Source organism: Amblyomma americanum, chromosome 3 (genome assembly GCF_052857255.1).
Source record: "Amblyomma americanum isolate KBUSLIRL-KWMA chromosome 3, ASM5285725v1, whole genome shotgun sequence".
NCBI classification, from domain to species: Eukaryota; Metazoa; Arthropoda; class Arachnida; order Ixodida; family Ixodidae; genus Amblyomma; species Amblyomma americanum.
This window is the reverse complement of record NC_135499.1, coordinates 198,021,207-198,048,093: the sequence shown is the minus strand read 5'-3', so window position 1 is coordinate 198,048,093 and position 26,887 is coordinate 198,021,207. Positions and strand designations below refer to the sequence as shown.

The following is a 26,887-nucleotide window of genomic DNA, read 5'->3' as shown; positions in this document are numbered from 1 at the left end:
AAGGATGATGAAATAAGAGCGTAGGCCTGGAGGTAGGGGAAGCCCCTCGGTAGGATGGGTGATGCCTAGCTGACAGAGTGCGGCCTTCCGCGGTACTTGATAGGCAAGCCAGCTGTGTTGTTAGGGTGGCTTCTGCCAGCTCCTCAAACCTGTTGTGGGTACCGAGGTTGAGGAGCCGGGTAGTAGAGGTGCTGGGGGGTAGGGGAGGGCAACCTTCGTGCGGCTCCCGAGGAGCGCGTTGATGCGGTCCCGCTCCTGCTTTAGGGAAAGGTAGGGGACCCACAGCAAGGAAATCATACATGTGTTGAGAACAAAAATTCTCCTTCAATCCCGATATCCGTCTTTTTTTTTTATTACAGTGTAAAAGCTAGTACATGTTCTCAGCATTGCTGCTTCGTGGCCTCTTGATCTTTTCCAAGTTCTTCGTGATCAAGTCATGAAGGGTTGCCTGAAACAAGAGCAGAAGGAAGTTACGTTTTACAGGGTTCACTTACACTTTCACAAGAAATGCTCTTACGTAGTGATTCTTGAGTTCACACAGAACCAGCCGCAGGCTCACGTACTGCTTCTCGTCCAGCTCTTGCACGGTACGTCTGAAGTCATCCTGCACATTGTCAAGGAAGTGCTTGATGTCAATGCCAATTTAGCGATACACATCTACAAAAAACAAGAAATAACTAAGCTGAGCCAACACCAAGCACACAATGAGACCCACATTGGAAAATGATGCTGTTCTTATTCAGATTATTCCTTCAAATGCCTAGGGTAGGATTATTTGGTTCCAACCACAACCAACATCTATTGCACCATTCTTGGCTTCCGGTGGTGTGGTGGGTAATGTGCAACATAAAGTAAGATTTATTGGTGAAAATTAAATTTGGAGCAATTTTTGGAGCACGACGATTTCCAATTTCAAGCATACTGGAACAGAGGTATGTCGATTTAGGAGAAGTTTGCAGCACTTTGCAAAAATAAAATACTGATTTAGAAGCACTCTAGAAATCTTTTAGGCTGCCAAAACAATTCTGGAAAAGTTTTAGTGTGATGTAAAGATGCGCTGCACAATCAAGTTGGTCATTTTAGGCACAGGGTCGCACCTGACAGGTCTTCAATTAAAAATGCACTAATAAAAGACACTTTGAAAAATACGGCTCATAATGTTTACTTGAAAATCATATACTCGACATACATACTCGCAAGCACCATAGCTCAAATGTGCTGATGTATGGCTCGGCACGTTTCTTTACAAAGCCTGAAAGGTATTATAAAATCTCCTAGACATCAAAACCTCTCCGCTAATTCATTGATATATGTCAGTTCTGTCACGTTTTCTTGCACACCTGTGCTTGCTTAAGTCAGAAGCAATTAATTAGATTTAGTTGCTTTGTGAGCCAGGCCAGTCAGCGCCGTCTTACACAATTCTGCCTGGAGTGCGCGCAAAGCCTGAACTCACCCTGCACGATTTATAGCGCTTAATTTTTTTAAAACAAAAGGTGGAGCGCTGAGTCACCATGCTACACAACTGAAACATATGGCGAAGTGCAAACGAAGGAACTCCATACAATTGTGCCCATTTATAACGAACACTGGCCTAGTACGAATGAGAAAGATGCGGCAGTTAAAAAGCGAATTATGGTTTTGGCACCGTCTTGAGTAGAACGGCCGTCCTCAGAGCCAGTGTTCGTTCACAACGAAAACGCAGTCGCCAGAGGACCGCCTGCGGGAACGCATCTCGCGGCCACAATCTTTATCACAAACGTACATGAGCGCCAAAAATTTTGTGCACTTATGAAAATGATAGCTGCTACACGTATGCAACAGCAGAAAAAATCCTCCAAGTGAGCCTCTAGCACTGCCCTGTCTCGCAGATTTGCTAACACTTCGAGCTCACTGCGAGGCGATCTGGGTTAGGTGTGAATCTTGCGGGACAGATGCAGTGGGACGCTAGTGCATTATCAACACTTCTTGTCATTCCCTCTGCACACCTCCACCCCATTCTTAAAACAGAAATATGTGTTCTATTTCACAGCGGATAATGATAGATCTGATGCACATCAACCAAACCCTGGAAAGTGAGGCGATATCATTCTGAACTGGGGTGCGTTCGTCAGTGTCACTTGATATCGCCTGAGCTGCATGCACTGGTTGCGAGTTTCTTTAATTGAGATGATGTGTTCCATAGCTGAAAAAGCTTGCTGCCAAACATGCACTACTGCATAGCTCTTAGCCTAAATTGAGTGAGTGGTTCGTGCCTCTCAGCTACTTTTGCCATCAGCCATGCTGCTTGCCAAGAAAACAGCTTTATACAGCACTAAACCTTTCTTTGGCTGCAGTGCCCACAATTCTGCTCTCCAACATATCAAATTTTCCATTTCCCTGTATCAAACTGTTGAATGAAGTGAAGAGAGGTACCTGCCACATGCGTCTGTGTTAACACTTTTTCTACTCCCATGTTACATAGTATTATATATTACGTAGTATTATATATACTACAGAACCAGATAGCCATCTGTGGATCCCTCCTGTAAGACCACTGTTTTAGACTCAGCCGTATTCAAAACAACCACAAGGGCCAAACTGCTGTGCCTTATTTTATGCCTTAAGTTACCTGTCCGTGACAAGTAATCTAGCACTAATTGACTACTGCACTGATGCCCTTCTGATATGCAACAATTACTACAGGCATAGCGGAAATTGCATAAAACGAAGGCATTTTATATCATTTACTGGTACTTGTGGAACTTTATGCAGTGAATGAACCAACTATTACATCAAATAGCCAAAGAGACCTAAAAATAAAAAAATCAGTTGAAGCTCCCATATTTGAAGCCCCAACCATTATACACTGAATTGATGGCACAATACCAACTTGTCTGCTGTGATGGCAGACCTTTGGTCTGCTAAATTCTCGATTGTGACATGCACAGGCTCTTGACAACATCTCCCAACACTTGACTGCAATAAAAAGCTCAAAGAGCAGCCTGGTGCAGAAAAAAAAAAAAAAACTCATGGGCAGAATTGGCCAGCTTTCAGTAAAGTTCTCGCAAGTCTTTGGAGGGCGTGCAGCATCTGACAAAAACACAGCGTAACAAAACCAAGAAAATCATGTGTCGCTCTAGGAATCAAACAGCATAGTGATCAAGTGATTTCAAGGCACGTGGCCAACTCAGTCATGAGAGAACTTCTTGTTGGGCTAGTTGGTAATTGATCACTGTACTTTTAAGGCACCAAAACCACCGTTCTCTTCTCGTGTGCGTGTGTGTGGTTTTGGCGCCTTAAATGTACAATGATCAATCATGAGAACCCACTGGGGCCAGCACGCACCTGAAGCCAAAGGAACTGGCACAACACAGTATATACCAAAGGGAGCAAACAACCCTGGGAGTTTGCAGTGAAAATGACAAGGACAGCAGTGCACACTGTAATCATTCTCACGCTACAATTTGTAGCCATTTCACACTTAACTTTACTTCTGGATATATGGTTTGGTTTATGGGCGTTTAATGTCCCAAAGCGACTCAGGCTATGAGGGACGCCGTAGTGAAGGACTCCGAAACTTTCTACCACCTGGGGTTCTTTAACGTGCACTGACATCGCACAGTACACGGGCCTCTAGAATTTGGTCTCCATCGAAATTCGACTGCGTGGCCGGGATCGAAACCGCGTCTTTCGGGCCAGCAGCCGAGCGCCATAACCACTCAGCCACTGCGGCAGCTCTTCTGGCTATATGTTTTTTTTTAATTGAGAAAACTAGTGAACTCCACTGCACCGATATATTATTCCAATGCACAAAAACTGTCAAGGCTATACAGTTGAACCTCGTAATAAAGAACATTGATATAGCGAATTATCGGTTATAGCGAACTACCGTATTTATTAGAATCTAGGCCGATAGTTTTTAAAAAAAAAAACGAGATGTAGAACTCTTACGTCGGCTTAGATTCGAGGATTTCGTTTCGAGGTTTCGTATTCGTAAAATACGAATAAATGTAGCACGCAGGTGGCGCCCCCACAAAACGCCACCGAAAGACAGCACTGTAGCCGTTGCTATCCGTAGCCGATACTGATCAAAGCACACATGAGCACTGGCTGCCATTTTGGCCTTGTTCTGTTCTCGTGCGGTGGCGTGAGCACATTCGCAGCAGTGAAGTTTTCGTGCGTAGTTTTTATCACCAACACCATGGCACCAAACAGGCGGTGCCATTATAGTGCCGCCTTCAAGCGGAAAGTTATAGTCGCTGCAGAGCAGTCGTCAAATCTTCAAGCCGGGCGGGACTTCGGCATGGATGAGAAGAATGTTCGCCGTTGGAGGGGGCAGCGTAACGAAATTTTTGCTTGCGCGGCAACGAGAACGGCTTTCACGGGCCCCAAGAAAGGCCGCCATCCAGAAGTGGAGGTAGCTCTGGCCGAGTTTGTGGAGACGCAGAGGTCAGCGGCACTTCCAGTGACCACGGAAGTGCTGCAAGCCAAAGCAAGAGAGCTGGCGAGAGAGCGAGGCGTCCCCCGGGAACTGTTCAAAGCCAGCCGGGGCTGGTTGCAGAAGTTCATGAAGCGCTTTGGCTTCAGCCTCCGACGTCGCACGTCCATTTGTCAAAAGCTGCCGGGCGACTTCGGAGAGAAGCCGATCTCATTTCAGCGATTCGTAATAAGGAAGAGGATGGAGCACGGCTACGCCGTAGGACAAATGGGAAACGCTGACCAGACGCCGGTATGGTTTGACATGCCAGTGGCGTGCACCGTGAACGAAAAAGGTGCCAAGGAAGTGAAAGTGCACTCGGCCGGATACGAAAAGCAGTGCATGACTGTAATGCTGGCCTGCACGGCGGATGGCCACAAGCTGCCGGCGTATATAATTTTTAAGAGGAAGACTCTACCAGCTCGGGAAGTGTTTCCAAGAAATGTGATCGTCCGCGCCAACGAAAATGGATGGATGGCGAGCGATATGGTTGAGCAGTGGATCAGAATGGTTTGGCAGCGGCGTCCAGGGGCCCTCTTGGCCAAACGTTCCCTCCTCGTCCTGGACTCTTACCGTGGACACCTCACTGACGGCGTAAAAGCTGCGCTTTCCTTAGCCGGTACCGACGTCGCCATCATACCCGGCGGCATGACAGGCCAGCTGCAGCCTCTTGATGTGTGCCTCAATAAGCCTTTCAAGGATCGGCTGCGCAAGTACTACGTGGACTGGCTTAGTGAAGAGCGGCGCGAGCTTACACCAACAGGCCGAATAAAGCGCGCCTCACTGGGAGTTGTAGCCACTTGGATAGCTGCAGCCTGGGATGACATCCCAGAAAGCTTGGTTGCACGCTCATTCCGCAAGTGCTGCATCTCTAATGCACTTGATGGCAGTGAAGATAGTGCACTGTTCGAGGAGGCCAGCGATAAAGAAGTCAGCGATGATGATGACGAATGAGCGGGGGCTGATCCCGGGCTGGCGTTGCATATGTCTCCTCGCCAAACGCCGCCTCTCCTCCTCCTCTTCTCTCAAAGCTCCTTTGGCAGCTTTTTTTTTTTTTTTCAACGGTCCCTCTCGGGGCCATCAATCACGCTTCGGCAGAGCATGCAGGCACGATGCTTCCCGCTGTGTCTCACTCGAGTTCCTCTCTCTACACCAAGTCGCCTATGCGCAGATACATGGTGCAGTCGTTTCGCGCCACGCACTTTCACGTGCGCGGCGACGTAAGAACAGTCGTGTCGCGTCATAAAAATAATTGTGATAATGAGGTATAAACAGTGTGTTTTTTCGGCCGGCCTACAATCGAGGTAAGTTTTTTTTTTTCTGTGGCCTTCAACTTTCGGGTCTCGGCTTAGAATCGTGGCCGGCCTAGATTCGAGTAAATACGGTAAATTCGAACTTTAGTTGGTCATGCTTCATTTTTACGACACTTATTCTTTTATAATGAAACCGAAAAAGCGAGATACACCGCGATATCGGCAGAAATATTAGGTTTATGTGAGGCTCAAAACGTTAAAGGTAGCATAAAAATAAATAAATATTGGAAGCCAATTCATAAGCACACTTTTTTTTTATCATTTGAAAAGGTTGCAGAAAGTTTGGCGGCCTGGCACATAAATTGCGCGTTTGACTGGTCGCGCCACCTATGAACAGAGCGCAAAAACTCTGAAAGCTCATATGACAAAGGGCCGAAGGGCGGCGCCACTTGTCCAGTGGTGAAGGCAAGCGGAGCAACACTGGCAACAGAGAGGCGGCGGTGGCGAGCCGGTATTGCGTATCAGAGAGCCTGCTCTGCGGCACCCTTGGCATCATCACAGTGCAGCACCGGGTCGAAATGGCAACGAAGCGGAAGGAGGTCTCGCTCAAGACAAAACTGTAGATATTGAGAGCTGTGGACAGTGGCCGCAAGAAAAAAGATGCTGCAGGGGAGTTCAGCGGTCCCCCAAGTACCTTATCCACCATTTTTGCTGCAAGAAAGAAGATTGAGGGCAACACCGAGGACGCTATAAAAGCTGACCGTAAGCGTAAGTGGGTTAGGCCTTGCCATCACCTGGACGTGGAAGCGGCTTTGCTTTGTATGGATCTTGGAATGAGGTGAGGCAGTCAACAATAAAGAACTGTTTCGCGGATGCCGGTTTTGTTTTGCCTGCCGTCGAAGACGAAGTTCAGCCTGATGAAAACCTGGTAGAGCTGGACAAAACTTGAGATCGACTGGCACTCCCAGGCATCGCATTTGACGATTTCGTTTCGGCCGATGAGAACTTGGTCGTGGTGCCTGAGCTGACGGATTAAGAAATTGTGGAACGCATCGTGGTCCCCGATGATAACAGCAGCAGCGATAGCGAAGGTGACAGCGAACGTAATGAACCACCAATAAAAAGTGCGGACGCCGCGGACATGGCCAGGAGGCTGAAAGAGTATTTGGAAAAACTGCCGACGACCAAAACTGCAGAGGCAGAAAAGGCCCTCCTGTGCATGGACACTGTGGAAAACATTATTCTGCTCAGTGCTGTGAAAAGCCACCAGACGAAGATCACATCCTTCTTCAAATAAACGAACGCAGACCTGTTTTGTCGAACTTGGTTTTTTTGTAATTCGACTTTCCCACACTACGCTCTATTTTGCTTTAAATGCCACAAACCACAAGGAGACAGGTAAGGATCACCTCGTTTTACAGTGGGTTCGAAGCCCAGAATAATGCATTTTAGTATTTAGAATATTTGCGCGAGCCAAATTGCGGATTTGTCACGAGCCGATTTATGCATACTGTTACAACGAACATCGGGTATAACGAACTAATTTACGGTCCCGATGCTACTTCGTTATAAACGAGGTTTGACTGTGATGACCTGTTCTTTGGCTAACTGCAAATGTAAAGATACAGTAAAACCTCGCTGATATGTTCCCAGTTCATACGCTCAAAATCGTGGACATCAAAAATGTCTCAATGAGTTAACACTATATTTTCCCTGGTTAATATGTTCCCGGAAAACAAGATTTTCTGGCTACTATATTTAAAATTTGGACCAATTGTGGTTGTATAATACATTTATTGACCAATCGCACATTTGCAAACATACATGTGGGCTAAACGTGAGGGCACGCGACGTTTTTTGCGGCAGTCACCCGCCGTGGTGGCTTCTCTGCAGTGCCTTACGCAACGAGGTGGAGCACCACCGCCAAGGACAAAAAAAAAACAAAAAAAAAAAACACGGTGCACTAGCATTTGCGACGGCAGTTTCTGCGAGGACGCTTTATGAAGAGGAGAAACACTGAGGTTTCTTCACGGTGTATAACGGAAAGAAGGCGAAGCTTCTATGAATTACAGCGATGCGCTTAGTATATACGAACGGGCCGGGTCTGTGAAACGGAGCTTAAAAAGCAGAAACGCTGCGACAATCAGCTGCTGCGGTGGCTTTCCCAAAATAGTTGGGTGCAAAGGGACGAAGCATCCAAAAATGACAAGGAAGAGATTTTGGTTACTTCACTGCCGTCGACGAACTGGATGAGTTACGAATTTCCTTCCGTGCTAAAGACAGCACAAACGCACACGGAATTCAGCGAGCACTGGAATAGGATCTGTTCAGCTCTTGTGCCAAGAAATGGCAATCAACATTTGTATAAAGCGACATTGTCAATAAACGTCTTTTTACCTCATTCAACAGTTACATTTCTCAAAATCAGGCGGTTTGGATCATACGTTTTCCCGGATAACATGTTTTTTCCCAAAATTAAAAAAACGCATCAACAAGGTTTTACTGCATATAAGAAAGTGGTATTTAATGCTGTAAAGCCCATGCATTCTAGGATTTCATCATTAAATGTACCTTCAGTGCACAAATGTATAAAGCTAAGAAATTCATTAAGAAAAAGAATTCAGCATAACTAAATTTAGCTAATATTGATGTCTTAATGTCTAACGACAATAAAACCACATGTAAACACGCAGGCGTATACAGTATCTCATGAGCATGATGATAGTTAATTTGCTATGGCACAAGGGCATCTGGGGCCAAAGAACGCATAGCACGTGTTTTCATCTTCTTAAGGAGGGGTCAAAGACCCATTTCCCAAGCATTTCACCCAAGAAGCTGAGCACCAGGCCAGGGGAAAGCTTGCACCCATTGTATCACCGGTGGGTACCCGGCAACACTGGGGATCGAACCTCACAAAACCAGCACACGAGGCGGATGCTCAAGCCACTGGGCCACTGCAGGAGTTCAAAACTGCTTCATTATCCGCCGATGTAGCATTACAATCCCAGAAATTTATTGGTTGTTCTGCTGGTAGGGTTACCTTTTGCATGAGTTCATCTTTCAGAAGACCTCCTGCATCGCTGGCAGTTGACACTTTCAACCTTGCTGTGTTAAATATGTTGCGAAAGGTTGTTTCTACAAGTATGTTAGAAATTCATATTGTTGCACAAGTTGGAATGAAAATTGTTCGCCTTTTTATGCTCTGTACCACAGGCATTACAGTGTTAATAAGGCTCAAGTAACTGAAACAGAAGGCCTAGTTTTTGGAAAACCTTTGCAAATATCAGTGCACAGCACTAATGCATGATTGTGTTGTCATAAAAGCTACTAACTGCATCTAACACAGCACGTTACTAGCTTACCCTAACAAGACATACACCTGCTGCCCAGGACAGCACATAAAAAAATGCAACAAATGCAAAAGATCAGCACACTGAAATGCCAAGCGAGATAATTGCTTTCAAATAGCAAAGAACTTGTTGCTTGCACCAAGCACATGATACAATCGAACTGTCTCAAACAATAAATTTTCTTTTATTTGCAATAGTATGCCCATATATCTATGCTACATCCAGTTTTCGCAGTGATAACCAAGCAACCAGATCTTGGTTTACTTCATTAAAAATCCAACTGTTCCAATCACTTCTGACACCTCCAAAGTACCATGAGCACCAAATGAAACATCACAAGAAAACTGAAATGAAAATATTTTCGGCTGAGGAACACCAAATACTAGAGGTATTGTTTTTGATTCCGAAGTCATGAGGACCTGGTCTTTAGAAGTGTTAAAAGTTCAGGTGTACTGTTCATCTCTTTTGACACGGACTTCTTTTGACTGGGGGCACCGTGAGCTGATGCGAACAGATGGACAATCGCTGCTTTCAAACACTCCGTTAAAATAGATGTTAGACATTGATATGCATATACCGCATTTGCCGAAAGTAGCCAAGCAATAGGGTTTGCTTCTTAGCCAGGTGGCGGAGCACTAATGGATCCCCTTGAGCTCTAATCATATGTAAGGTAAGGAGAACCTTTGTCCTCATCCTTCGAGACATTTTGTTCTTTAGGGGCACCGTAAGGGCTACACTAGGGCTACAGAGGCTTGGTTACTTTTGGCAAAGATGGTACATGTTAAACACTTGGAAACTGGCCTGTGATGGCCAGGCACAAAGCAAAATAAGAAAAACAACCTTGCAACTCAAAACAGTTTGTTTGTGAGGTGGCCTGAACTTCAACTATAACAGCAGGCAGAAGAAGGCGGTAACCTTACCACATGGGGATACTTGGCCACCTTGGCAATAATCTTGCCTCGTGTCAAGAAGTACCGTGAGATCTGGTCAAAGAACGCTGCTGCCTCACCCTCCACTGCTCGTATTTCAGTCAGGGCATCTTCCTACAGCGCAAGAAGACATTTGAGTTTAAAGATTTAAGATTAAGACTTAAATAATCTTGAATGTCAATACCTGAAACAAAGAAAGTTTGTTCGAAATATGCTGATCACTTCATTATGGGAAACTTTTCATTACCTTTTGAGAACGATGGAATGAAAGCTTGCTTAATAACTTGACAATCAAAATTAAGAAAGTTAATATTTACAGAACCCATGCCTTTTCAGTATACCTTCACGAGAAGGCGCCAAAAGAAAAATTTTGCTCATTGCATCCATCTGCCTTCCTAAGGCAAATGCTGAAAAAATCTGAAGATATGCGGTAGTAATATGCTGCTTTTCCACACTCTCATTAGAGCCAGTGAAGAACAGATATTGTGGAATGGAAGACAAGAATACAGCAGAACCCCATTAAGAATACTCGGTTAAAACGAATTCTCGGATAAGATGAACAATACGAGACCATTTGGTTCGTTTTCCCAATTAGTGGGTTGCTTAGACACTACTTTCATTTCTTGCTAGTTTTTATTTTTTCTCGCAAGGCGGCAATTTTCGACACACTTCTTCAAGTTCACGTTCCCGCATAGGATGGCGCGCACTTAGTAGGAGTAGAAGTGTGCGTAGTGATATTTTTCCATTTACAGCATATGTTTTCTGCTCATCAAGCAGCAGTGTTTCTGATGATGATATTGCATTTTTGACTGTTTCCAGCAAAGAAACTGAGCAACCTCAGCATGAAATGTGGACACCTGTCCACAAGTTTCGTTTTCCTCCTATCCATATGTTCACTTTTGGAGCCAGTTAACACATTGTACTGACGTCATGAATGATATTTATGGTTTCTGTAGTGTTTCGACACCATATGGTCAAATTTTACTTCCACCTGCCCGAAAAAGAATCGAACTTCCGGCCCTGTAGAAATCAGAGCACCGACCTAGGATTGATGCTCCGTAATAGCCCAAAGCTATTCGAGAAAGTTGTGGATGTCTTCCGAAATAGTTTCTTGTAAAACCAAAGTATTTTACAGTATCTTCAAGCATTTTATTACATTTTTTAAATTTTCATGTGAGTAGAACACATATGTTAAGAAGATACTTTTTTGTTTCTGTATTTTTTTGGCTTCTTCAAAAACGTTTGAGCTCAAACTGATAATGTTAAAAAGCAAATTTATCAATTTTTTTTTGATACACTACACTTCATTTTGGAAATTTTTTGCTCATGGAAAAAATTTATATCAATGACACTCTGAAAACGTTTCCATGTAAAGTCAGAAAAATTTCCAGCTCAAAAGTTTGTATAATTTCAGACATTTAGTGCCTAGTTTATAAAAAAACCTTAAAAAACATTTTGCAACTGACAGAATTTAAAAATATTTTTTTTTCTCCAATGCAATGCAATTTTTTTTCTCACTTTCAACTTTTTGTGTGTTTGCCGATTTTTTCCGCAATAGTGACACCAAGCATTCGTGTTAAAACCAATGTCTTCAAAAAGCACATCCTATTGCTTCACTTTCATGCGTAGAGCGTTTTCTTTTACACCTCACATATTTTACAGGAAAAAAATTGTCTGAGACCTATCAAAAACAGCGTCCTTCGATTAAGATGAACTTTCACAGCGAATGCGAACCATGGCGACCCCGTGCAGTGCCACAAAAACTTCTGCATGGCACTGCAAAAAAAAAAAAAACAAAAAAAACCCCATGAAATGCTTCTACACAAGAAAGCACACGCTCACAAGATGGCCTCTGTGCACCTCGCAAAACTGCGGGGAAGCTGTCTTGCGGGAGCATGTTTTCTTGTGGGGAAGCTTTCATGCCAGTGCGGAAAAGTCAGGGTACCATCACACCTGCGCTAGTGCAGGGATCTGATGGCCAGAGTTTGACACCGCGCACGCGTAGCCTCCCAGGAACTAAAAGGTGTGTATGCGAAAGTGCACCCGTTCATTGATGTGAGGTTTAAAAAACTCTGGGGCCACATTTTCAACTGACATGACATCACAAATCACGCTATCGCAGCGCAGAGATGGCGAGGTATCAGGACCGCACGCATTGCCCGAGGCTTACAGGAAGGCGCGCAGCATGCCTGCTCAAGAGGTTTGAAACAGCTATGCTGCCGAACACACGGTTACCATGCCGGGCACCTTTGGGGTGCACGGAGCACGATGGAAAGATAAAATCACAAAGGAAACACACACAAAGAGCAGCCAAAGTGGGATTCAGTGAGAAAAAAAAAAAACTATACCGATACCATTTTCAAATAGGATAATGGGTGCTGGTTTCATGTTGTCTTCAGCTCACTTTATGCACAGTGCCATAAATGCTCTATTTGCAACCATCCTCTGCCTGAAAGGCTATTTTTTTTTTAGTTTTCACGCAACATATACATGGACACAACTAGCATGCTCACGTCTTACTCAGAGCACTTTTGTTAATACAGTGGAACCCTGATTATACGACTTTCTCGGGACCGCGAAAAAGCGTCGTAATATCCGAACATAAATTATGCCTATAAAAATACTACTTTTTTCGCACGACGAATTTACGAGAAACTTCAATGTAAACTACTAACATACTCTGCAGAGCTTGGAAACCGAAATTACCAAAAAAGTAAATGTGATAAGAATTAATGCTGCAGTACAGGTACCAATCATGCTTTATTCAAACGGACCTTTCCGGCACTCCACTGCCCACTGCCGCGTTTCCCGCCAGCCGGCGCGAAGTTTAAAAAAAGTCTGTCAGTTTCTTTTGCACCCTATTTGATCCGTGAACTTGCAAAAGCTTTCGCTCGAGTTGGGCAACGTCCAAAAGGAGGTCCTCTGCGGCGTCGCGTGACCAGATGAAGTTCTAGATGCAGTCTATGTGCCGTAGCACCTCGGCGAACGGTGTAGGCACAGGCACGGCATCTGTGGCGTCGTCGTTGTCCTCGTCCGATGTCGCAGTGGTGTCGGCATTAGGCAAAGCCTCCGCGATTGCATCATCCAGTGACACCTCGCCGTAGATAGCAACGTTGTAGTCGGCCTCCACATACTCGGAGAAGGTTGTGGCGAGGTTTAAACCCACGAAATCGTCGTCGGCGAAGCCTGCATCGACCTCAAGCCTCATCGAGGTCGTTGCGTCCCCAGCAGAGGAGGCAGTCTCTCGCTTAAAGCCACAGTGTTTGAACGAGTTGGCGATTGTGCTTTGCGACACTGCGTTCCACGAACTGGCAATAAAATGCATGGCGTCGAGCACAGTGATCTTTCTTTCCGACTCGCTGCGCTCCATAGCCGCCAGCCGACGCTGCAATAACCGCTTCCGGTACCCTTGCTTCACGCACTTAATGACGCCGGCATCCAGCGGCTGCAGCCGGCATGTGCAGTTGGGAAGAAAAAAAAACAACCTTTACGTTCCTCAAGCTGGACGTATCGGCTGGGTGGCACGGTGCGTTGTCCACGAAAAGCAATATTTTCCTTGCCTTGGAACCCATTTTTCAATCCAACTGCTGCAAAAAATTGCTGAAGAGCAAAGATGTCAGCCACGCCTTTTTGTTAAAGTTGTAGCTGCACGGCAGCGTCTTCAAGTTCTTAAAGCACCGTGGCTTTGCAAATTTTCCGACAGCGAGCACGGGTTCCTCTCGGAACCATCCTCGTTAGCACAGAATAGTACTGTCACCCGCTCTTTATTGCTCTTGCTACCATGACAGCTGTCACCTTTAAATGCAATGGTTTGCTCGGGCTGCATATAAACACCGCTCTCATCGGCGTTGAAAACACTGCAGGGCTTGTATGCAGCAATCATCTCCGGCAGCGACTCCATCCACTCTTTCACCGTCGAAATGTCCACGGAAGTGCTTTCTCCGCAGGAGCGGCTGTACACAATCCTGTTTAGTCTTCTAAAGCGATCCAGCCACCTGTTCGATGCCTGGAAGTCGTCGATGCCCAGACACAATGCAACAAGGGCCGCCTTTTCTTTTAGAATGGCGCCGTCCACGTTGATCGCAGAGCTCCGTGCCTGATGCAGCCACCTGACAAGAACTTTTTCTAGCTTCTCATGCTGTCCTTCTTTTGACGCTTTCCGCTTTAGCCCAAAATTGTTGGCATTTTGCAATATCACCGCTTTGTTTGCCAGGATCGTCTTAAGCGAAGATTCGGGTATCTTAAGGTCCCGGGTAATGCTGGCTTTCGTGGCTCCATGCCGCTTTTCCGCTTCCTCGATAATATGGAGCTTATCACCGAGCGACAGAACTGTCCGCTTTCGGGGCATCGTGCATCGCGTTGCTCCACACAACTCAAAACCTTGCTGAACGCTGGTCGCTAGGATTACGACGAAGATCACGTGCTATGAACTTAGGCCTATCCGCGTAACCTTGTCGGCGATCTGCTGCTGGGAAACTGGAAAGAAACGCTTCCCCAACGCGACGAGAAGAGAGGGAGCGAAAGGGAGAAAGTGATTGTGGAAAAGAAAACGCGCTATTTCAGCACAGCGGGCATCGCGGAGGGCAGCTGGTGGGGGAGAGAGAAACGAACGATGAGACGAGGCAGGAAAGAAAGCCGCGCCCGCCGGAGCAAACCCGTCGAGCGAGGTCAAGCCCTCTGCATGCGAAGAGATGGCGTGACGAAAGAGATCCGCGGCTCCTTTCTTTCGTCCGCCGTTCCGTCCTGCACTTCGCGAGAGTCGTCATATAACGCGGGTCCGGCGTAAAATTGCGTCGGATAACCACGGTTTTTAATGCATTGCTTCTATGGGGACTTCGCCGGGACTGCGTTAATCCGTCGTAAAACCCGGGTCGTCGCAAAACCGGGGGGCATATAACCGGGGTTCCACTGCACAAATTCCTGGTAAGACAAATGCTCTGGTCCCTTCAAGATAGTTTTAAAGGAGTCTTCAGTTTTACAGCTAAACTTCATAAAAATTTCCTTAAACAATTAATCCGATCACAACAGCAGCAGACAGTCTGAAGATGGGTGCATACCTGTATAGAGACTCCAAAGTTGTTGCCATCCTCAATTCTCGGTATGAGAAACTGGATCCACATTTTCAACTGCAAGAGACAAAGGCAAAATTTCATGCAGCTATCAGACTGCAAAGTACCGTATTTACACGACTGTAAGTCTACCTATTTTTCAAAATTTGAAAATCCGAAGTGGGGGGTCGACTTAAAATCAAAACCAAAGCATCGCACTATAAATAAAGGCGAGACAAACGAGATATCAGGCATGCTACAGCATGGTTGCATTGCTACAGCACATCACACACTACACGGGCTTCCATCATTTCGCCTTTATAGAAATGCTACCACCGTGGCTAGGACCATCCGAGTCTTTTGGTGCCGCCGCGGTGGCTCAGTGGTTATGGAGCTTGGCTGCTGACCCGAAAAGACGAGGTTTCGATCCCTGCCGTGGCGGTCGAATTTCGGTTAAGGCGAAATTCAAGAGGCCTGTGTACTGTGCGATGCCAGTGCAAGTTAAAGAACCCCAGATGGTGGAAATTTCCAGAGCCCATCACTACAGCGTCCCTCATAGCCTGAGTCGCTTTGGGATGTTAAACCCCCCATAAACCAAACCAAACCAAGTCTTCCGAGTCGGCAGCCGAGAACCATAACCATGGATCGATCGCGGTAGCCTCCCAGCACCTTTCAGAAGCAATGATGCAGCATTTACAGCATGTGTCCTGCACTGCATGTCTTTAACCACAAGAATCTTATCTTCAAAGTCCTTTAAGGCATCCATGTGAGAGAGAGATAAGGCATGCATCACAAAATAGAGAATTATTAGCTATCCCCAATTCGCTTTATACATCCAAGCCACACCTGCCCAGCGACATGGAAAAAGGAAGCCATGAATTGCAAAGATGGAGGTCTTCATCAATACTCACAATGTTGGTGTCGTCTACAAGCTGCCAAATCTTCGGTTTCACAATGTCGACAATGCTGACAATGTGGTTGTTAGTGGTGACTGAGCCAGTTGGGAGGACCAGTACCTTGGTGCCTGCACAATTAAAAAAGAAAATAGAGAAATCAGAGTAACTTGCCAGGCCACATGACTGAAGCCCCCAATTTCAACAGTGGAAAAACAAAGGACAGACAGAAAAAAAGAAGACAAAACTGCTCTTGCTTTGAAACACAGCCAAAACAGTGCCTCACTTGAGTACTTCAGTTTGTTTTTTGTCTTAGCACTGTCAATCGTGACGTTGCCAACCGTACCACATCAAACCTCAGGTAAACTATTCTCAGAATAAAAGCCATAAAATGTGAAAAAAGAAAGGAAATCAAGCCCCTCAGCCATTTTCACCAGATACACGTGCTCCTTTCTGCAATGTCTGAAAATAGTGTGTTCCTTTCAGTGCTACAGTACTCTTGCGCACCATAACTCCCCATACGTAAAGTTCCGACTATACCTGCAGACAGCGTTCTGTGGCACAATTTAAGACTAGCAAAATACATTAAAAATAAACTACAGTCGACGACCGAAAATTCAGACGCCTGATTTTTCGGACATGCTTGATTATTCGGACGACTTTTTCGCGGCAACGCGAAAGGGTCCATAGAGCCAATGTATAAGAGCGTCTGAAATTTCGGACGCACCGCAACTGACTGCTCGATTTTTCGGACCTCATTCGCACTCGCCGCCAATACCCAAGCTGCCATATAATGTGTACAGTAGAACCTCATTACTTCAAACTGCAGGAGAGATCGCGAACTTGATCAAATAAAATGAAATTTAAGCTTAAAGGGGGCCTCTTACGATACTGAAATTCTGCGCGAGTCGGCACATTGTGCCCGCGTGGTTCATACGGTGGTGCCATACGAATTCATACGGTTCTTGAACGTCTTCCGCCGCACGAACTTTTTTAAAAGCAGTCAGAGTTCGCGGAACTCATCTATGTCGAGTGTTTCGTTTCGAATACGGAAAGAGGTAGCAGCGAAGCGCGTGGGAGGCATACGGCGTCACGGAGATGGCGAGCGCGAGAGGAAATGGTCGTGCATTTTAAAGCAAGGTCAGTGAACCCACGGCAAAACGCACCGCAACCCTGACATTTCTATCGTATAACCGTAAATAACTGGCGTTTAGATGACGGGCAAGACGCCCCTCATTATACGCAAGCCACCGCAGAGTGCATATCACCGAATACGATGCAGATTTTGGCTCTAGTTGCTAGGCCTAATGACGGAGGCACACGCCGATGGAGCGCTTATTTCAGCCGTTTCTCGGTTCTTATTGTTTCGCCATCTTCGTGTTCTCATTCTAGGCCCATCGTACTGCAGGCGCAATGAACCTCCCGCAGTGGCATATTCGCTTTCCCGTTTAGACTTTGTCCCAACCTGTGCGTTCATCGGCGACATGCCGAGGGCAACACAGCCAGGCCGAGCTTCTGAAAGCGGTCACCGCCCATCGTCTGTGCACGTGCCTCGCGGCGAAATTTAGTCATTAGGAGCTTTAGAATGTGTGCAACACAACTGACCTCTTCCTCCAGCATATTGGCAATAAGTTCATGATTTTTTTCGGTGAAACTTGATTCTCCGGACTGCCTGACATTTCGGTCGTTTTCGCGGTCCCTAGAGGGTCCGAAAAATCGGTCGTCGACTGTATATGAGAACAACACGTCCAAGTCACCCAGTCGGTACAGCCTGCGCAAGGAGACTTTAAAAATACAAAGAATGCATACTAATTATGGCATGCAACATAAGATTAACCAGGCCCCTGTTCTGCTGAACAAATTAGGAAGTAGCATTGCTTTCAACTTGCATATATCTAACAGTTCAATGAGAAATTGGCAGAAAGTTATTAAAGAAATGTCCAACTGTATTAATATTTGTATGCTGTTTTTGTATTTGTATACAGTTAAAACTCGATTTAACGAAGTTGAGGGGAGCCGTGAATTATTTCGTTAAATCGAGAACTTCGTTAAATTGAATGAGGCATTTCTTGGGCACATAATTCAGTACATTCGATTACAGTAAAACCTCGTTAAAACGTACCCCCTTAAACAGTACTTTCGTTTTAAAAGTAGTAAAGTCAAGTCCCCGACTGAGCACCCATTGAACATAATGCATTTTGCATCCGCATAAACCGTACCAGCTTATCGCGGTCGTATCGGTTAGCACGTACCATTTTCACTTTTCGTCGCACTCGCGCGTGACGAATTCACGCCGGTAGCACCGACCCAAAGGACGGTTCGGCTAGCGGCGCAACAATCTTCCCTAAATACCGCCGACGGGACGGCAAGCCACACAGCTAATGACAAATTGGCGCCAAAATTGGTAATCATACAACTAGCGCAATCTTTGGGGGTCCGTATGGTCATCGTCATGACCCCTCGCGCTACTTTCGAGTGGGTAGCGCCAACACCACGACCGGCGCCGCTAGCGCGTATGAAAAGAAACAACAAAAATTCTTACTCGACAAGAAAGGCCCGAGGGGACTACAAATTTATTTTCCGCCAAAGAAGTCGGTGATATTTGCCTGCGTGCGCTTTGTGAGCAACGGCCGCACCGATTTCTCGTAGGTCTGAAGTGCGTCCAGTGCGTCTTCCGTCCCCTCGTGTGCGCCGGCAAAATGTCGAAGCAGATCGAGAGCATCCATCGCCTGACCTGGTGTCGGCACGGGAGCTTCGGCACCTGCAGGGTCGTCGGCAGCGTCTTCAGCCGTCACTCCCTCCACGCTTCCTACAAGCCGCAACATATCGGCATCAGTCAAAACTTCCGTTGTGACTGCGTTTGCGTCGGCATTCACGTAGTCTGAGAAACTTATGCCTGTGGGCACTTCATCCACTGAGCGAAAGTGTTCCCAGGCATCTTCATCCTCGTGCACGGCGCTCGCGCAGTCCGGACCAGCTTCGGCAGTTTCAGGGCCTAGTGTACCGAAACCGGCAGTCCTGAAGCAGTTGACAATTATCGACGGCCTCAATGCTCTCCAAGCCGCCGCCACCATCTCAACCGCCATAAAAATATCTATTTTCGTCTCGCGCTTCAGCTCCAGGTTGAGAACTCTGTCGACGACTCGATGCTTGTATGCGCACTTCACGCTATTAATTATCCCTTGATCCAAGGGCTGAACCACGGACGTTGCGTTTGGGGGGAAGTAGCGGAGCTCCACACTGGTCAGCTCGACCTCTGCAACGTAGTGGGCCGTGCAGTTATCCAGCAACAGGCACACTTTCCTTTTCTGGCAACACATGTCGCTGTCAAATTCCTTCAGCCATGTAGCGAAAATGGCACGCGACATCCACGCCTTTGAATTGGCAACGTACTTCACAGGAAGCTTTTTGGTGCCTTTAAAACAGCACGGCCTCGCACTCTTTCCGATGACAAGCGGGTCTCGTTTGTCGGTGCCGTCCATGTTGACGCACAGCAAAAGAGTCAGCCTTTGTTTGCTGTGTTTGCCGCCGTGGCACGCCTGCCCCTTCAGGGCGAGTGTTTTTTTTAGGCAGCATTTGGTAGAATAGACCGCTCTCATCGGCGTTGTAGACGTCGCTGGGAGCATATTTTCCCAGAATGTCGGGCACGTTTTCAGACTGCCAGTCGCCGACTACAGCCATGCTTACGCTGCTCGCTTCACCGCTAAGCACTTTCCCGACGATGCCGTGTCGTTCTTTGAAGCGCGACAGCCAGCCGGGACTTGCCTTGAACTCGTTGTCGCCCAGCAAGCACGCGAAAGAGCGAGCTTTTTGTTGGAGCAGGTCTCCACTCACGGGAATACTATTTTTCGCCCGCAAATCCATGAAGAAGGCGAAGAGGGCCTCTTCCATTTTGCTTTGAGGAGTGGTCTTCAGCGTTTTTTTGCGTGAGAGATTCCCCGACGAAGTGGCGCGGAGGATGTCATCTTTCCCTTTCAATATTGTGGAGAGAGTACTCCTCGCTGGAATGCCATGTGATGCAGCCACGTCACATTTCTTCTGTCCACTTGTCACAGCACGAATTATGTCCGCTTTCTCGTCCAGGGTAAGCCTTTTTCGTTTCTTGCAGGGCTCCATCTGCTAGTCAGGAGGGTTAGCGGCGCGCTTGCTCGCACACACCACGTCCGCGTTCACGATAGCAAGGCTAGACTGATGGAGGCCTAACAAGCTGAGCTTGACAAAGACGTGCGTTCAAAGGCACGGGGAAATCCGCACAAGAGCGAACACAGAGCACAACACACACACACACACAAAAAAAAAACACGCGAAATGCAACAGCGCCATCTATGAAATGTGGCACGAAACTTTTTTACTGCTGGCGCCATCTCGTGAGCTCGACTCAGAATTAAAACTCGTTTTGCGTCGCGCAGTTTGAAAAAAGCGACGGGATGAAGATGCTCCGCGCTGTTACCGCTGACTCGCAATCAATAAATTTTGGGGTGCTGTCTACAAAATAGACCAAAAATTAACACTTTTTCACCTTTATTTCTCGAAAAAAGGTTCGTTAAATCGGGACAGATCACGGAATCGGTTTCGTTATTTCGGGTTAGTCAAAGCATTGAACCCTATGGGCGTCTGAGGGGGAATTAGGATACCTTCGTTAAATCGAGATTTTCGTTAAATCGGGTTTCGTTAAATCGAGTTTTGACTGTAATTCCAAAATTTTGTTCCTAGTGCTACCTACTTTTCTTTGATATGATTTTTATGCAATTACATATGTGCCTTGTTATTATAACCTTTGCGCACTTATGCATCCTGTTCGCTGTGAATGCTGGATTTGGCAAGAGCCCTTGTCAGGCTATGCCTTTAGCTTACTTTATTTTTCTCCTGTATTGAATGGATGAGAAAACTAAACAAATCTAAGTGTGACCAGATTCAAATTAATCTGTGGATGTGGCCATTGATAGTGCTCACTGAGCACTGACACATGACCGCATTCAACTGCTACTGAAGCCAATGCTGCTCAACTTGATGAGGGTCCATTAATTCTGGCAACAATTCTTGAAGACTGCCAAGAAAGTCTCTTGAGCTCCCTGACCCAAGCATCACACACACAACTCTTAAAATCTGAAGAAATGACAACAAAATGCCATGCCAAACAAGCAAGAGACAACAGAATTAGTGGAAATATTTTTCTCGGCACAAACTTCTGAACCGCCCTACAATGTAGGATATTACGCAAATTCACTACTTGTCACGTGGGGTAAAGTTTCAAACATTTGACATCGACTTTAAAGATCACATTTCTCATCATGTGCGGTGGTTTTCTTATGACAATACGCAAAAATTATTTGTTTTTCTTGAAGAATTACAAATAGCTGATGGGGTCGAGTTTCAAAAATGACGTTCTGAGAAGACTCGCGGCTCTTTCTGAATGCACACGACGCAAAAAACAACCCTTGCAGAGGAAGAGTTTAGACCCTATTGAACCAACGCTAGCGGGCGCAAGCTTTTACACAATAAACTTTTAGAGTTACTGCACAAAAATGCAGGACGCTAGGCATATATGGGCATATAGAATGTTAACGCCTTGCTAAATAGGATAACAAGAATCAATGAGAATCATGCGCTAAAATCTCAGGGCATTGCTCGCATGCATTGTGTACAGTGCTCAAATAACTAAGTGAAATACGTGGTGGTATCCTGGCTAGAGGCAACATGTTAATGTATGCATGGATTTATGGCATATCTAGCTGCACTTGCGTGTGAGCATTCTAATGACTATGGCCCAGACTAGAGCAATGTCTATGGTAAAAACAGTGCAGTTTATTGCTTCAGCACAATAAGCACGGTTATCGTGCTCTGCACAATGCATTGTGCTGTAGATCAAAATGCAACAGTCGCTACCCCAACAATAAATTCCCAACAATAAATTCCACCGAGCACCAGCCCCACAAGCCTTTGTACAGTAAATTTAAGCTACAACTTGTGTTGCGAGAATATGTGGCTGCATGACATGCAGAGGGTCATACAGAAACGGTGCAAACCATGAGCAATAGAAATTTTTTAACTTGCATTAACATCCACTGAGATTGCCCACTTAAGATGAGCATAAGTGATATAATACGCCTATTTTTCCCATGAAGCAGCAGAGCAATAAACAACACTCACCTGTAATTTCATTCTCAAGTGTTTCAAGCCGTCTCTTCTTTGCTGCTGGCTGCAAGGAAGCAGAGAGAAGTCAGTAAAGTTGAGGCGTGTGTCACGAAATTATGGTTTATGTTTGAATTTAATTTCATCCTCATAGACAAGTTTTTAATGACGATAAGGCCTGTTGTCACAACAATGTAGTAGCAGACTTAAGCATCACCTCCACTGCCAGCCTAATGGAAATAGAAACAACTTCCAGTAGTACCAATTTCATGTTAGCTGAATAAGGTAAAACTGAATGTGGAAGGGGCGAAATAATTGTTTTGTTGCTGTTAAACATGTGCAGATATGCTGTCAAGTAGTGCAAACGCATCTAGTGGCAATTTTACCACAAGTAACACCTCATTTGGCTTTCATTGTATGACGTCTGCAATGTAGGATTACACAAGCTTTTCACTCTGGAAGAACCTTGTTAATTCGAAGTCTGTCAGACCATGGGAAATATTCCAATCATGAAGGGTTTTGAATTATCCAAAAGTCAGCAAAATGGAAAAAGCAAGTGCGAAATGTTTAACTGTGTGCAGCAGAATGGAGTCACTACTGCACTGAATGAAGCTGCAGTTGGTGTTTAAATGACTGACTGCTACCATAGCAGGAGCTCTGGCAGAGTTATAGTGGTTGCAATAATCAGCAATAGCCCTCTGCCGGGGCGTTCTTTGTCACAATGTCCAATAGCATGATGTTTTACATGTGCTGTTATTACACACTGTGTTGAAGCCAGTTTTCAGACTCTCGGGCTGTTTAACCTGGAGTGATGCTGTAATATGTTTTTACGCCTGAAATATATCATGCTCATTAAGAAAGCCAACGTTCACCCGAACCAAGGAAGGAATAGGGGAATGTTCCTTTTATTTTTTATTTGTGCTGTTCATTAATGGGAAATTAGTAGTGCTGTAATTCAGTGTCTGAAAGATAAGAAGAAAAAAACAACCACATGCCATAAGTGGGATCTGAATCCAAAACTTTTGTATGTTGCGTACAGTGCTCTACCCACTAAGCTATGATGGCAGATGTTCAATCTTCTACTTTTGGAGGTGAACCTCGCAACAAGCAGCAACACCGCGCTAAATGCTTTCACCTCACGGCACTCTAGGTCAACAAAGTGCCTCCTGATTTTTTTCTTTCCTGCCCCACCCAAAGAAACAGACATAAAAATTAGTGCAACAAATTCCACTTTGCTCCTTAACCTCTGCAGCAGATAACCACACAGCACATACGCAATGACAACTGTTTTTGGCAGGTAATTTCTGCAGCCTCTGAGCTCCCAGGTGCTCAGCATATTATTTATACACAGGCATCCCATATCACCCAAAGTTTGGACAGGATCATTGCAATGCAGAAACACGATTTCAGTCAACATATACAGCACACAACCCTCACCAGATCAGCCTCATGGTTGATGAATGGGGGCTCAGGCACTGGAATGTTGATGTCCACATGTACAGCTGTGAGGTCTGTCTTTGAAAATTTCTCTGTCTGCAAAAACCGTGGCAAGCATCAAAGCTGTTACTATGCATAATACACACAGAAAGCGAGCTCTTTTGACTACACCAGTGATGAAATTCCACGCAGGGCCCATGTATCAAAGCTCCCGCATTCTCATTGGCTCCAAAGCTCACGGGTTAGTAGTTACATTGAAAACGTGGGTCTGGTAGTGAGGTTAAAGCTGCAGGGCACAGGCAGGGCACAGAAAGTGCCACAGCCCGCAATCAGGGTTGCCGTTGGTACCTACTTTGTGCTAAATTGCCTACTTTACGACCCAATCTTGTGATGAAAACTTTGGGTTGGCTCCCTGGCTACTTTTAATTTTATTTTGGCGCATTTACTAGCAACTTTTTTGTTAAACAAACCATCCTCGCTGGGAGGAATAGTGCGCATCGAGGCACCCCTACGCGCAGCTAGGGTAGCTAGAAAGCCTACAGGCTCGAGCGGCCAGATTCTAAAGAATGTGACATCTTCAGAGAGAAGACTTCACTTGACTACGGGGTTGTGGGAGAGCACTGCTTCCAGTTCTTGAAGCAAATGGCAATACAACTCTTGCAGCGGCTTAAAAATGTCTCATCTGCACTTTGGAGGCTGCATCATGCCATCAATCCCAGTGGGAAAACACTAGGAGCTGTGAAAACACCGAAACTGCCGCAGATTAAAAAAAAAATCTTTTTCAGTCACAAACAGGGCAACTGCAGACAATTAGCGCACACTTCATCACACATCATATTTGGATTTATGGCATGCAGCAAGACAGTACAAAGACACTTGCGGTGGATACTTTTTTGCACACCTGGCACAAGGCAAGCTGAAAGTTTTTGTCAGTTCCAGTTTCTAATTGAGTGCGTGTTCTCCTATGTGGACTTGACAAAAGCAGATGCGTAGCAAAATGAAGATGGACTGCCTAATGGCGATTCCAGGAATCAAGTTCTGCCTATGGCTTCAAAACAGCTTCAACGTTCTACTAAGTTGTTGGTTAGAATGACAAAATTACTCTTGCAAGATCGCTACCAACGCACACTGAACATTTGATTATTTATTTGCAATGTACATTTAGCTTGAAGACCAAGCAAAAGGGCCAAATTATTGTGCTCATTATTCTGTTTCTTGTGTTGATGATAAAAGATGCTGTTATCCATTGTTTTTTTAATGACAACTGTATTCATAATATTGATTCCGTTCTATTTGGCTACAAACTGGGCGTTAAGAATGAATGGCATGGCTACTTTTAGCTCGAGTTCTGGCTCCTTTTAAAATGCGCCTAACGGCAACCCTGCCCGCTATCCTCCAGGGCACTGCCGCAGGCCATGCCAAAATTTCGGTTCTCAGTTTTGCGATTGCTAGAAATAAAAACCTCCAGTGCATATATCTATCCCCCCCACAAACACACAATTATAGAAGCAGAATAAAAAATGAATGTACATACTTTTAGCAAGGTTTCAAGCTCCAAAATCTTCTCTGGAAATTTGTGCAAAACCAACTCCTCTGCCTGAGAGACCACATATAGAAACAAAAAAGGAAATGACAAAAATGCCAGTTTAATTCACGATTACACGCTATAGCTAGAGCAAGCACAGTTTGTGAGTAAGAGATCTGTTGGGCACTTCGCAGAAAATCAACTTTATCAGGAAACAAATACTGTTACACGACAAGAAAGCCTTGTTTGCTTTGGATCTATGGGGTTTAACGTCCTAAAGCGGCTCTGGCTATGATGGATGCCGAAGTGAAGGACTCCGGAAATTTCGACCACCTGGGGTCCTTTAACGCGCACTGACATCTCACAGTACACTTCGCCTCCATCGAAATGCGACCGCCGCGGCCGGGATCGAACCCGCGAATTTCGGGTCACTAGCCGAGCACCGTAACCACCGAGCCACCGTGGCGGCACGCAAAGCACTCACAACCATTTCAAAACCAGTTCTAGTAAGACACTAAACAATGCCTTATCACGCCGAGATGTGAAGCAAAGAGGTGAACAATCCGCATAAAACAAATTTTAAATTATGTCAGAAAACAAACAACTAGTCAACAAATATTACCGAAGAGGCACTTATTTCACTGCGTAGACATGCTCTTTCACACTATTTCAGTTAACTAGCGACACCTGAAACCGCAAGTTCACACAGTACATGCTATATATATTTTACGTTAGAAAAGAAAAAAACGCGGGGGAGTGACGCTTTGGCCTTTCGCACGTCTCACGCTGTGTTAGGCAGCACTTAAAGAAAAAAAGAAAACGCGTAGTGCATTACTCACTTCCTTTTTTAGTCTTTCTTTGTACTCTTCTACCTAAGAAAAAGAAAACGACAATCAGAAGCAAGCACGAAACACAGACAGCAAGCGCGAAACCGAACAGTCGTCAAAAGCGAGCAACAAAGGCACCGATGCTGACACACACAAGCACTCTTCAGCGCATGTGCTGTTGTGGAGCGAGTCACTAGAAAAACACTCGCGACTCGAAGACATCGAACCAGACATCCGAGCACTAGTCACAACGTTGACACAGTCGTCGCAGTTTGTGGCAGGCGAGGATCACGGTAGGAACGCCGAATCAAAGCGCGAAATACGAAATATCGCAAGGCAAGGTGGTTCACACAGAAGTGCCACCACAGTCAGGGGCTGAAGCGAGGCAGCAGTCGCGCACTACCTTGCTCGAAACGCCTGAAACAGTTGACAGCCACTACCAGCGAGTACTCTGGCCAATCTTGAAGCCACTTTAGTCCAGCACGGCGGTCCCAAAACGTCAAAAACCTGTCCACAATGCCACTAGGCCTAGTAATTCATTGGGTAACTCACGATTCTCAAACAAAGCAGTACTGCGTAGGGCAACAATGTGTGTTGGAAGAGCAATAACATGCGGAGGAAAGTTTACCTTTGGGTTTGTTTCTCTGGCCATTACAGAACTTTAACTTCACTTTAATGGAATGTGCGATAAATCGTGTTTTTTCAGTATAAGACAGGCGCCTACACGCTGCATCGGCGCGCCGAACGGAAGTTACTACGGCGCATGCCCATTGCGAAACGGAACTTTCGACGATCCGGCGAGTGCGAGGAAAGACGTTTTCATCACGTAGAAAAAACACCGAAACTACAACGCACTTACCTTTATCTTTCCTGGCGTGGACACGGAAAGCCTCTCGGCGGTAGCGAACAACGATTCCATTACTTTGCTGGCCTTATTAAGTTTCAACAAGCACGGTGGTGTGGTGAGGTGCGGATAGTTTTGCGCGTTTTGCGCAATCTAAAAAAAGAAGAAAATATCCGTAGGGAACGGTGACGTC

The 26,887-nt window shown here is 45.7% G+C and overlaps 1 protein-coding gene across 2 annotated transcripts; it reads right to left on the bottom strand.

The window, feature by feature from the left end:
• Positions 1-304: 304 nt before the first annotated feature.
• REG (proteasome regulator gamma) lies at positions 305-26,887 on the bottom strand. 2 transcript variants are annotated; one of them, XM_077659534.1, is made up of 10 exons: positions 26,710-26,887; positions 25,863-25,895; positions 25,033-25,095; positions 23,499-23,594; positions 22,080-22,128; positions 15,948-16,060; positions 15,046-15,114; positions 9,980-10,102; positions 518-604; positions 305-448 (listed from the first exon to the last, which is right to left on the bottom strand). In XM_077659534.1, the coding sequence occupies exons 1-10, from the start codon at positions 26,767-26,769 to the stop codon at positions 368-370; spliced, it is 774 nt and encodes a 257-aa protein (XP_077515660.1). In that variant the 5' UTR covers positions 26,770-26,887; the 3' UTR covers positions 305-367. The 2 variants fall into 2 exon arrangements, with proteins under 2 accessions (XP_077515660.1, XP_077515661.1); XM_077659535.1 differs by lacking the exon at positions 26,710-26,887 and adding an exon at positions 26,479-26,635.

What these genes read in the sequence shown, in the direction of transcription:
- REG (XM_077659534.1), bottom strand. Translation starts at nt 26,769, where the DNA reads ATGGAATCGTTGTTCGCTACCGCCGAGAGGCTTTCCGTGTCCACGCCA. An exon ending in CCACGCCAGGAAAGATAAAG is followed by an intron (nt 25,896 to 26,709) that starts GTAAGTGCGTTG and finishes TCTTTTTCTTAG; the next exon opens with GTAGAAGAGTACAAAGAAAG. An exon ending in AGCTTGAAACCTTGCTAAAA is followed by an intron (nt 23,595 to 25,032) that starts GTATGTACATTC and finishes CGGTTTTTGCAG; the next exon opens with ACAGAGAAATTTTCAAAGAC.